At 38.9% G+C, this 12,430-nt stretch overlaps 1 protein-coding gene across 1 annotated transcript; it reads right to left on the bottom strand.

Annotated features, from left to right (window-relative positions):
- Positions 1–285: 285 nt before the first annotated feature.
- On the bottom strand, positions 286–10,758 carry LOC307032056 (C-type mannose receptor 2-like). The gene is made up of 5 exons (XM_079669765.1): positions 10,728–10,758; positions 5,506–5,604; positions 3,987–4,382; positions 1,229–1,573; positions 286–815 (listed from the first exon to the last, which is right to left on the bottom strand). Exons 3-5 carry the CDS (start codon positions 4,258–4,260, stop codon positions 481–483), a joined length of 954 nt encoding a protein of 317 aa, XP_079525891.1. The 5' UTR covers positions 4,261–4,382; positions 5,506–5,604; positions 10,728–10,758; the 3' UTR covers positions 286–480.
- Between the last annotated feature and the right edge of the window lie 1,672 nt (positions 10,759–12,430).

Below are 12,430 nucleotides of genomic sequence, written 5' to 3'. Positions count from 1 at the left end.
TGGTCGAATCGTTTATTCAGCTTTAGACAATTAAAACTCAATGAAGGTAAATATGACGAAATAAGGTTTTACATATTTTACCCATCACCAAAAAGTTAAATATTTTATGAAAAGCAAAACATTATAGATTTAACACAACAACAATTAAAATGATGATTACAGGTTTCACACTTTAAGAGGATAAATATACACGCACGATATTAATAACTGCTACAACAAAAACATATCAAGTAATTCAGATGTTCACAGTGACAAAAACACGTTACATTCAGTGTGGCCCATTTTTCTCAATTTCTAATCCTCAGTTAGTAAAAATAAATGAATAATAATATGAATTAATAATAATTATTATGTTAGTAATTTAGTTTCTTCCCTCTTCAGGCTGTGATTTCTATATTTGAAATAGAGCCTTCAATAAACCCAGAGAGCAGATACATATTAGAGAAGAGTGAGCTTGTTGCAGTAAATATACCAATGGGTTTACTTAGCGCAGATGAAATGAAACTTTTCACGGTCAGCCTTTTTGTACCACTTTCCATCTCTCTTCATGACTCCAGCCATGCCACACATATCCATTTGGTCTGGGGCCCAGTTGTCATAGCAGACCATACGATCAATGACCCAGAACCACAGATCCAGAGTGCAGGTGTAGCGCATTCCCAGCCAGACGAACTCAGTGTCGGCCATCTTGGCTCTCTCTTGGACCCATCTCTGCTGGTGAGGGTCAGTGATGGAGACCAGGTCATGGTGGTTCTCTCTGCAGTAATCCAAGGCCTCATACCAAGTCTTACTCTCATTGACCAGGATCACTTTGTCTGTAATTGACATTTGTTTAGTTAGGGTTACCATGTATTGCAAAACAAATCTCAACTTCAATAATATAGCACCTTTCATATAAGGATCATTTTGTTAAAAATAAAAAATAGAGTTGCTTAAGTTAAAGAGATACAAATACAATGAAAACCAATGACAAGGAAAAATCAGGCCAGAAATGATGCGGCACCTTATGTAAAAGCCAGGTTTAAAAGATCTGTCAGATATTTAAAACTTCTCTTTCACGTTTTTAAGTAATTTTAAGTAAAATAATATTTTTTCCATAAGAATAAAAACATTATCCAGATCTGTAATTGTCTGTGTATTATACATATTTTCTCCACAAAAGGATATTCAATATACATGTATAAATATTTAAAAGAAAAAAACATTTAATGACTTTTCCAAAACTCACCGTCATAGCAGTAGAAGGGTTTTTCCTCTGTGCAGGTGTCGGAGATCCATGTTCCATTTGAAGTAGTCATAGCACAAGTCTTTGTGGCTATATCTTCAAATGAGTCCGGATCCCAGTGTCTGAAAGAGAAATTCTTCCCATCTGACCAACTCCAGATCTCTCTGAACAGGCCGATCCACAAGGAGCCATGCTGATCGTTGAATTCTTCGACCCGTTCCTTGAATTCTGTTGAACTGATCTGTGTGATTCCACTGACCAGGTCAGTGTGATGTTCTCTGCAGTAGCTCTGAGCCTGATGCCATTTCTTTGATTCATCAATTACTAAGTATTTATGTGGGCCTATTTCTGTGAGAATGAAAAGACACATTTTACAAGTTTCAAAAATAACTTTTTCTTACTTAAATCATGTTAAACAAAGATGTAAAAAAAAGTATACGAACACGATCTAAGTTTCAAATGGATGAAAGTGTTGGGTATAATAATGTAGATTGAATAATAAAAAAAATAGGCCTATACTTTACCATTACAATATATTTAAACAAGTAGAATTGTATCATCAAAGTTACCAATAATGTTATGTGAAAAGTAAAAAGCAAAAACTGTTTTCATTAAATGTAACTCTACAGTGTACAACTTGAGTTATCTTTCAACTATTGTTACACAGTAGTTCGGCCCGACGCGTGAGCTATTGCTTTTATAAAACGGTTACCGAGTGTGGCAATATGAAAGAAAAATACACACTCTAATTTAAAAAATGTTCATTAGTAAATAATGATGTTCAAAATAAAATAGTCCCTCCGTTGCCTTCTGCACAAAACATAGTGCAAGGTGGTTGCTATGCAACAACACTAACAGCAAGCGAACATAATTAGACAGAGAGCGTTGATCCATTATTTGGCTGTTTATTTACATTAATGTGTATGTTGCTGTTTATTGTGCTTCCACTGAAAAACTGTCCAGCATCAGTAGCATGGCTTACGTGGTCACTTGTATACAGGGCCGCCTTAATGCACGGGCTGACCTGGGCTGAAGCCCAGGGGCCTACGGAGATCGGGGGCCTATCATGAGCCAATTAAAAAAAAAAAAAAAAAATTCAATTTTTATTTTTTTTTATTTCGGGTGTTTTCAAAAAAAAAGTTAAATAAACAAAGTCTTGGCTTTCAGAATATGAAACTTTCATTTCCAAAATCACACGATAAATACATTTTTGAAGCTTGTAAAGGGAAGACGACAGCTCTCCCTCGCCACTCTGCTGTTCCACAGCGCCGCCCCCCTCCCTCCACTGAAATTATGAATGTAAGGTGTATAGTAATCATAGATAACACAGCAAGGTCCGTTACAGTTTGTCTTCATCTGATTTAAAAAAAACAAAGTCTTGGCTTTCAGAATATTAAACTTGTTTCGGCAAACTCAGATGATAAATACAACTTTGAAGTTTGTAACGACATAATTACAAGCGGAGAACGGAGTAACTTAACGTCACAGCAGGCATAACAACAGCCGGTGTTTCTCGTGAGGGTTTTCCCCGGGAAACAAACACAATACACACAAACGCAAATATACACAAACACACACACGTCAGAATGAGAATATGTTTCACATGTGACTTATTCAAATTGCGAGTGATTGAGTGAAGAAAAAGTTTGAGTGGCGCTCGGAAAAGGAAATTGTTGAGGGAAAAGGAGTTTCGAGACAAGCAGCTGTTACAAAAAATGCCGAAGCTTACAGGTTATTTTAAACCTGTAGGCCAGGATGAGGAGGAAGGACAGATGAGTTCTGTACCGAGCGGTAGCGGTGCCGGCCGCGGGGCCTCGGAGACAAGTAGGCCGTCTGGTTCTGATAGCGATGGAGTAGCGGGAAAGGAAAAACAGACAGGAGGGACATTATCTGTTGGAGGAGATGGAGAGGACGACGAGGACTTGCTACGTGGAGGGGAGCCAACGGCAACCGGACAAATACATGAGGGAGGCCTGATACGTCACTCATATGGAGGAGAGGACCAGGCGCGTGTAGAGCAGAGTGGAGAAGTGCGATCACAGAGCCTGCCGAGGCTATAAATGACTTTGATTTGTTGTTTAAATAGGGGGCCTACAAAAACTATCAGCCCCAGGGCCTGATGGCAGGTTAAGGCGGGCTTGCTTGTATAGGTTGAGGTTGTTCGAGGCTGTTGCTTGGCGTTGCGAGAATATTGCTCCACTTTCTCCGGTCCCCGAGATTGGGCTTCCAGTAGCTCTGGAGAGAGCTTTCGCACCTGTGGCCACGAACGGTCATAATTTCTCTGCTTTGTTTCAAGACCCGCATCAGAAAGCTTTTGAATGGCCGTACTTTTCCAGTTGGTCTACCTGCTCTTCACGTAGCTCTGCATGTCGTAGTTTAGGTGCTTTTTCGTTGCTTGCTTTAAAAGTATCACAATCCATTATGTTAAACCTTCAAAAGTATCTAGATATCCCTGCCCTAATGCCAAAGGAACTGCACACTGAATATGTTTTGCCGTTTGATATCTATTTCTGGACCGTTGCGTCAAAAAGGAGGGCTTCTGCCCCGTTACTTCTCCGCTGCTTTCTTGTTTTCAGCCCAACGGTAGGCCTATACTGTTTTTCTCAGACGCGGAGGGATACTGACTTGTTGTGAAAAGTAACTTACAATTCTACGTGGTATAGGCTCAGTATATCACGGCTAAGAACCAATCAGATTGCTTGATTTGACTTGTCCGTTTTATAATATAATTTATATAGCGTTAATAGTGACATATACTCACCATTGTAGCAGATAAACTTATGGCTTTCAGAACAATGGCCATCGTGCCATTTTCTTGAGGTTTTAATCTCCACACAGTTCTCAGGATTGTCATCTGCATTGTTCGGCTGATTTGTTTCCCATTCTGGTTCACATCCTGGTTCACATTCTGTAGGATTGTACTTCTCCCCCGGCAGAGACCAGTGCCACTCTTTGATATCTCTTTCATTGATGCTCCTCAGTCCAATCCAGGCGTCTGTCTGTGGAGAGTTAGTCAGTCTCTCCACGTCTCTCATGTCAGACACTGTAGCCAGGTCAGTGTAATGCTCTCTGCAGTAACTCTGGGCTTCCTCCCAGGTCTTTCTCTCAGGAATGAAGTGGTACTCATAGAGGTGACATGTGAAGAAGGAACACTGACCTAAAAACAGAGACAATTCTGCAGTGATGGAGCTGACAGTATGACAAGCATCTAATCATTAAATCAAACTCATGAGTACTAGAATCACCCCCACCTCTTACATAATCCCCTTCATCTTAACGGGGTCTGAGTTCACTTATTCCACTTTTTATTGTTATTGTTATACTTTTCTTTTTTTCTCTCTCTCTTTTTTTGTTGTCCCTTTAGGGGCTCCGTAATACACCAAAGGCACACACCGTAAAATGTATTTTTAGCAGATGAAAAGGTCTTATTTGAATGAAACATTCAAACACCAGTTAGAAACTAATCAATAACAGTATAGTGCCGTACAACAACACTGACTTTGTTTTGTTTTTATCAATGCCATTATATTTTTATGGTTCTGTATTTTTATGTTTATTTATTCACATGTACTCCTACTATCAGAAACATACACTATGTTTTAGGTGTTGGTGAGACTTTATGTGTTCTTTAACCGGAACTGAGAAGTAATCTGAAATAAAATCGTTGCTTTTATAAGCCCGATTTAAAGATGTGTGATAATTTATTTATTATAGTTAAACTAACCCTAATGAAAACGACATTGTGTTTAGTTGAACTGAGAGTGAGATTGCTGTGTATACACATCGTCTCCAATAAAATATTTAAGATTTACCACCGTTTTTTAAAGCAGGGAAATAGTGGGTTTTTCAGCCCTGAGTAATGTCTACGGGACAGGCTGCATACATCGCCCACAAAGCTCTAAAAACCTAACATGAACCTGAAAGGTAAAACTCAGGGCAACAAATGTCCACTAGACTCAGACTGTTTTCTTTTCATTATAAATGTCCAGCGTTCTTGGTAAAGTGCCAACTTTTTGTAAAAAAAATAGTTTCAAAGTGAACATTAGTTACATTTTATGATTCAAAATGAAACATTGAGATTTTAATACAAATACATAAAAGTGATTTCAAGAGAAAAAGATTTAATGGAATAAACGAACATAAAAGGGTTTTAGATTTCATTACTTCTGATTGAGATGTGATTCATTAAATGTTCCTCCCCTTTGGAAAATATTCTGAAGGAGAATATCTTTCTCAAGAATAAACAAAATATGAAAGTGACTGAACAGAATCACACTTACTTCTCCTGAGTCCTCCTGTCAGCTGCTTCTCTCTCCGTCTCTCTTGATGTGCTGGTGAAGACTCAGATATCCACAAGGTCGCTGCTCTCTTTGAGCCACCTTTGGGCAAACATTTGAATATTGAAATTCAGATGTCAAAGAGGTCTGTCATGGTGGATATAGGATCCATTGATGGAAAGAATATTAATTACACAATGTAACAGGGAAAACAGTTGTTGGCTTTTTTAGAGTTATTTGTGATTCAAGATGAATTATTTAATCAAATGGGGTACATAAGATTAAAAAAATAAAAAAACTTTGACTTGATAATTTGGTTCACAACATTAGGCCTGTCCTCTCATCTCTACTAGAATAAGATAAGTGTGCATGTTTGGATGTTTTAACACTCCTTTGATGTACCTAATCTTGATATCCTTTTCATTACAGAGCTGGGAAAATGGTGTATTGATTGGATTCTGATGCGTGTAAGTCCAATTTTGACTGACTTTAGTTCTAAAGTTAATGTTAATTTGACTTCAACCCATAAGTAATTATTTAAATTAACTCTAAATTTCACATGATGATGGATTAGTGTTCCAAATGTTTTCCACTAATTTGTTTTACAACCAGGCCAAAGGTAAAGAGAGACATTGATGAGCTTGTGTCCCTTTTGTTAGTACGTGGTTCCATTTTGTTTATGGCCTTGGATGGCTTCACTAAAAGTCACCCAGTTCTGCCCTGCTAAAGTCCGGCTGAGTGCAGTCACAGAGATGCTATGGCTAATGGCTGCTCTACATAACATTAATGGTCTGGTGAGAATGGACACCATGTCCTGCTCACAGAGAGAATGACACTCCTCAAACTGCCGCACCTCCTCCTCCAAAGACTCAGGAGGCACACGAACATTACAGCCGTTGATACTGTCTCACGTGGGTCTGCTCCCCCCACTGAGCCATGAACTGAAAGCATGACATCTGCTTTAAACACTTGGAAGCCTCCCTGTCACACCAGCACCAACCCTTGGGTCAGTCAGATGACAATAACGGCTTCACCAACCTGGTCTCACCAGAATACGTGACTCCACCACGACTCCTTAACACCGCACGTACGTGGTGGAGTCACGGACTCTGCTACATTTACGTGTCTGCACCACGGAAACATCCCCAATGTAAAGTGAATGAGGCTCCTTTGTCGTGGTGCACACACGCATTTCTACAACGTCCCGCAGTGAGCTTTTATTCTATAAAACGTTTTTAAAATCTACTTTATAGCCATAGGCGGATTTTGCGGGCAAACATCCCCAATGTAAAGTGGATAGGCATTGTGCCCCCTCGTGGCTGAAATATGTTACTACATCTAAAACTGTTCCAATACAAATATTTCGTATATCATATTGTAATAAGGTAAGAAGACACTGGTTAATAATATTGTAGCATGTTCAAGTAACCAAGGGATATAGTAGTTATCAAATAAGTATAAGATGTGCACAGTTATGATACGTTGACATTATGGCAGATAATGTTAATATCCTTAATCATCCAGCAATCAGGATTAATTACACTACTCTTTAATGTATTACCCATGCACAGACAGACCTACAATTATGTTTCAAGGACTGGATTAATTTCAGTTTTGGCCCAAAACAAATATGTATAATAATTCGTATAACAATTATGTTGCATATTTGATCCTCAAATTAGAGAAGTATAGTTTAAAGAAATTGATATTCTATATTCAACATTAGATAAACACAGAAAAAATCTTTCCAAGTACCATAAGTAGATTTTCAGGTAAGCATGGCTAGAATAATTAATTGAGTTAAGTTGGTACAGATCAGTTGTAGCATTTACAAATGTATGAATTTAAGTTTTAAGAATGTTTAATCCTTCCTAGGTTTTTACAAAAGTCTTTGAATATTTGCATAACTTTTCCTTTTCAGATTGTTAAACATTTTGAGGATTGTTTAGGCCAGGGGTCCCCAAACTTTTTCCTGTGAGGGCCACATAAGTTTTCCCTTCTCTGATGGGGGCCAGGGTCAGTTTGTAACAGAAAAAGTGTGACGATCGCAGGGGTGCCTAAACGTAAACATTTATTGTTTTCTAGAAAGCCACACATTACCAAATATTAATAACCCTTTCCGGGATCTTCACAGAAAAAAAAGTCAGGAAATAAATAATAACACTATAATGAAATAAAAAACACTATTTATGAAATAAATAATAACCAAATAACCCTCTCTGGGATCTTCACAGAAAAAGTTAGGAAATAAATACCACTATTTGTGAAATAAATAATAACCAAATAACCCTCTCTGGGATCTTCACAGAAAAAGTTAGGAAATAAATACCACTATTTGTGAAATAAATAATAACCAAATAACCCTCTCTGGGTTCTTCACAGAAAAAAAGTCCATTGAACATTAACTTTCTGTTGTGCCGTGCACAATCTTAACAGGTAAAAGTTTAGCTTAGTTGTCAGAGCAGAATCTCTTACTCAAATGACTCATATGAGCAGTCTCTCAAAGTTCTTGTGTTCCTTCCTTATAATCCTTTTGTAGGTTCCAGTAGGCTTGTAGACACCGCTGTTTGCAGCTCTCTCTCATCAACTTCCCAGTGAAAACCACAAAGCAAGCAGGCTAAGAAACCAAACTAAGTGATACAGCACCTACACAGCACAATACATTTCACTAACAGTATGGTTGTGGAGATGGATTTTATCGCAGTAGATTTTATTATGATTACATTTGTTTATACTCAGAATGACTCATTCAAGTCAGAAAAGTGAGCTTACCTATGTATGTTCATCAGTGTGAACCGTGGGCCTGCATCTGGCTGGTGAGAAGTTGAATGTCAGTTTCCATTCTAGTCACAGCCAGTCTCAAACACTGATGCAGATGTTCATCTGTCAATCTTGATCAAATCTGAGTTTTCAGGTGTTTCATGTGTGAAAAGGTTTGCTCGCAAATATACGTGCTGCCAAAAAGTGTAAACATCTTCATTGCGTGTTTTTTTATGTTAGGGTATGTGTCGTTTGGGAGGGCGGCATAGAAGTCAATGAGACTGTTGGGCTTGAATGCGTCTTTCAGAACATCACAGTTCTGTAACTCGGCCAACTCAAACTGATAAGAAGGCTGGGCTTCATCGATGTCGGCAAGAAAGGGGTTCTGGAAAAGACGGATTTCTTTTGCATTAACATGTAGTATCCGGAATCGCACACCGAACTCCGCCTTCAGCATTTCCAGTGCTTCCACACAATTTTCAGCTGGGAACGGGACCGCTGGGTTCTCTGCAGAGAGGTTTTGGGTAGCAGGGAGATGGATGAAGTTGTGCTTTTTCACTTGTTCCAAAAGCAGCTCAAGTTTCACCTCAAATGCTTTTATGTGAGAATACATGTCGCAAATTAGTTTCCCCTGGCCTTGTAGCTGCAAGTTAAGGCTGTTCAGCATTTCTGTCACGTCTGTTAAAAATGCGAGGTGCCATTTCCATTCTGGGTCGATCAGCTCTGGGACCGTTTTGTCTTTTGAATGAAGAAATGCGTTAATTTCGGGAAGCAGCTCGTAAAAACGCCTCAAAACTCTGTCCACCATCGGAACCATCGGACTTCTGTGTAGTACAGCACATCGCCGTGCGCAGACTCCAGTTCAGACAGGAATTGTTGGAACTGCCTGTGTTTAAGTCCCTTTGCTCTGATGAAGTTTATGCATGACAGCACAACCTTCATAACAGAATCCCACTTCAACACTTTGCAGCACAGTGCTTGCTGGTGAATTAGGCAGTGGACTTGTAGCGGGGCGGTGAGACCCCGTTCTTCCATCTCCCGGTTCATGCGTCCTATTAGACCCAGAGACGCGCCCACCATACTAGGGGCCCCGTCAGTCGTGATGCTGGCAAGCTTTGACAAGTCTAGGTCCAACTCTTCCATAGTTTGGCATACTTTGCCGAAAATATCCTCCCCCGTTGTAGTCCCTTTGAGACTTTGGAGGGCTGCCAGCTCCTCGCACATCTCAAAGTTTGCGCTAACTCCACGAATAAAAATGAGCAGCTGCGCTGTGTCTTGCACGTCCGTGCTCTCATCAAGTGCTAATGAAAAAAAGTCAAATTCTTTCGTCTTCTGCTGCAACTGGGCATATACATTATCGCCGATTTCTTCAATGCGTCTGGTGATTGTACTTGCGGTGTTAAAGACATCTTTCTTCTCGTCACACACCTCTTCCACGACAGCATTCAAACATTTCTTGACAAACTCTCCATCAGTGAAAGATTTACCGCTGCTTGCTATCAGTTGAGCAACCCGAAAGCTGGGCCGAACGGATGACTGGTTCAGCTGAGCTTGGCGTACAAATGTATTCTGCTGATCTAACAGTCCACTTTTTAGCTTTGAGAGTTTGTCTGCTCGCATTTGGCCTTGCAAGTTATCATACTTGTCTTTGTGACGGGATTCATAGTGTCGGCGCAGATTGTATTCTTTAAATACCGCCACCGCCTCTTGACAGATGAGACAAACCGCCTTTTGTTTGCATTGAACAAAAAAATAATTGTTTGACCACTGCAGGTTAAATACCCTTCATTCTGAATCAATTTTTCTCTTACCTAACCTTTTTGCCATTATTCTGTTCTATTTGACAGGGGCTAGTCTAGGATTCGCATGGCCTGACTGAAAAAAAATCATAATGCGTCTCTGGTATTGTTCAGGGGGCCGGGCCAAATGTGGAGGCGGGCCGTATCCGGCCTTAGTTTGGGGACCACTGGTTTAGGCTGTCTCAATCATTGTGATTGAATGTTTCAGTCTTATTATGTTGTTCTTAATGTGATGTGGTGTTATGATTCTATCTTGTTATGCACAATGTTGATTAGTCTCTCTGAACTAGCTCAATACACGGGTCTGGGGTAGAGTTCTTCAGAATTGACGTGGCAACAGAAGTTTCCCCCGCATATGCAATATATATATATGAGAGGAACCAGTTACAATACGCAAGTGTGAATCAGTCAGTTCCTGCCACACAAGGGTATGGCAACCTAAACATTTATTATAAAGAGTTTCTGTAACTCTGTACACCCTTCGTGAAAGCTATAGAGGATTAAATGATAAGAAAGTATTAGAAATTAGAAATACTGAAGGAAAAAAGATACATTCACAATATAATGTGTACTCCCTTTAAAATGTTAAACCCATGTAACGTACAATAAATATCTCTGACCAATAAACTCTATCAAAATAAGAGACATAACAGAGGTTAAACTTACGCTGGTTTCTTCTCTCCTCGCTTCTCTCTCTGCGTCGTACTGGTTTAGACTTCTCCCAATACACGTTTAGTATGTAGCTAATTTACTGCCAGCATTTGAATATTACAACACAACATAGTATGATCTCTTTCCCGACCATTGATCCAAAGGAGAAGTCCATATCAGTTATGACAGGACATTTACATAAAGTAATGTAATGGAAAAAACCCAGAGATGGGACCCGGAAAGCTGACTGTCCAACACACGTGGTTTAGAAAAGGCTGAAAGCTACACTGATGAAAAGTTCGGAAATAATGGTTTTATCCACAAATTAAATACAATTCATATTAAGCTGATGTCCCGACGGTGTTTAACAACAGGGAAAATACAAAGTGTTTGTTTTGACCAATGGCAAAATATGAACCGAGTAATTGCTTTGTAATCAGCTTCATTTTACTCTTCTTTTTATATATTTATTTATGGTTTGTTCAGTTGTATTTTAGTTTTTTCTTCTTTCTTTGTTTACTTACCTATACTTCATATAATAATATGAGTTTTACATTCTGAGAAAAATACATCTGTTAATTAAATAAGCAGACAGGTACAACAAAATTAAAAAGAATGATGTAAGTGACCCTTCTTACAAATCAAACTACTTAATGAGGACTGTTTCTAAGTTCACTGACTGACTTAATTATTTATTTTTGAGTGAATGTGCAGCTTGTCAAAATGCATGCACCCTAAAAAGGAATTAGTCATAGAAGTGGAAGATGTTTTTGTTGTTGTGGTTATCTGTCAACACTAGAGGACGCAGTTGAGTGTGTGTGTGTGTGTGTGTGTGTGTGTGTGTGTGTGTGTGTGTGTGTGTGTGTGTGTGTGTGTGTGTGTGTGTGTGTGTGTGTGTGTGTGTGTGTGTGTGTGTTTGCCAACGTAGCCAGAATCTCTTTAACCTGATTTGTCCAGCCGGCACCTATCATTTCCTTATGTACCATTCATTTGCAATTGTAAAAAAAGTATAACAATTCACCAATATTCACGTAGGCATTTACATATCTAATCAACACGCGTGACATTTATCAAAAATATAATTTTTTTAAATGTGTCACAACGTCACCTTTTAACATTGAAATCTTTGACTTAAAGTAGGCTACTTAAAATGTTAAACGCATGTAACGTACAATAAATATCTCTGACCAATAAACTCAAAAAAAAAAAAAATCAAATTAAGAGACATAAAAGAGGTTACATTTACGCTGGTTTCTTCTCTCCTCGCTTTACTCTCTGCGTCATACTGGTTTAGACTTCTCCCAATACACGTTTAGTATGTAGCAGTGACGTGCGATGAGGTTCATAGCTGGTGAGGCTCTGACTCTTTCAGAGTCAGATTTACAAATATTATATTTTGACCTTAATCGAAATATTTGGTTATTTTCAAAACCTTTTTTAGTCTGATGCTTCGATTCATTTTAAACAGACCGTTCAACAAAAGGATACCCACAATCTAAATATTGGACTGTTCTCTCTTAGTAAATTCCCATTTTCATTACAATGGTGATCTTACCTTGACTTGAAGATGAAGTCTATGCTATCCTTCTGGACAACAATCTTTATTACTGTTTTTGTAAAAGTCCTCCTTATCTTCCTGTAGTTTCAAAAGTCTAGTTTGTTGTTTGCATGTGTCCTCGGGATTGAGAAACAGCGAGCGTCTACCGTCTCTGCGTAGA

This window comes from Notothenia rossii, assembly GCF_949606895.1.
Source record: "Notothenia rossii genome assembly, chromosome: 3".
Taxonomy (NCBI): Eukaryota; Metazoa; Chordata; class Actinopteri; order Perciformes; family Nototheniidae; genus Notothenia; species Notothenia rossii.
The sequence above is the reverse complement of the archived record's forward strand: the minus strand, read 5'-3'. Positions and strand labels throughout refer to the sequence as shown.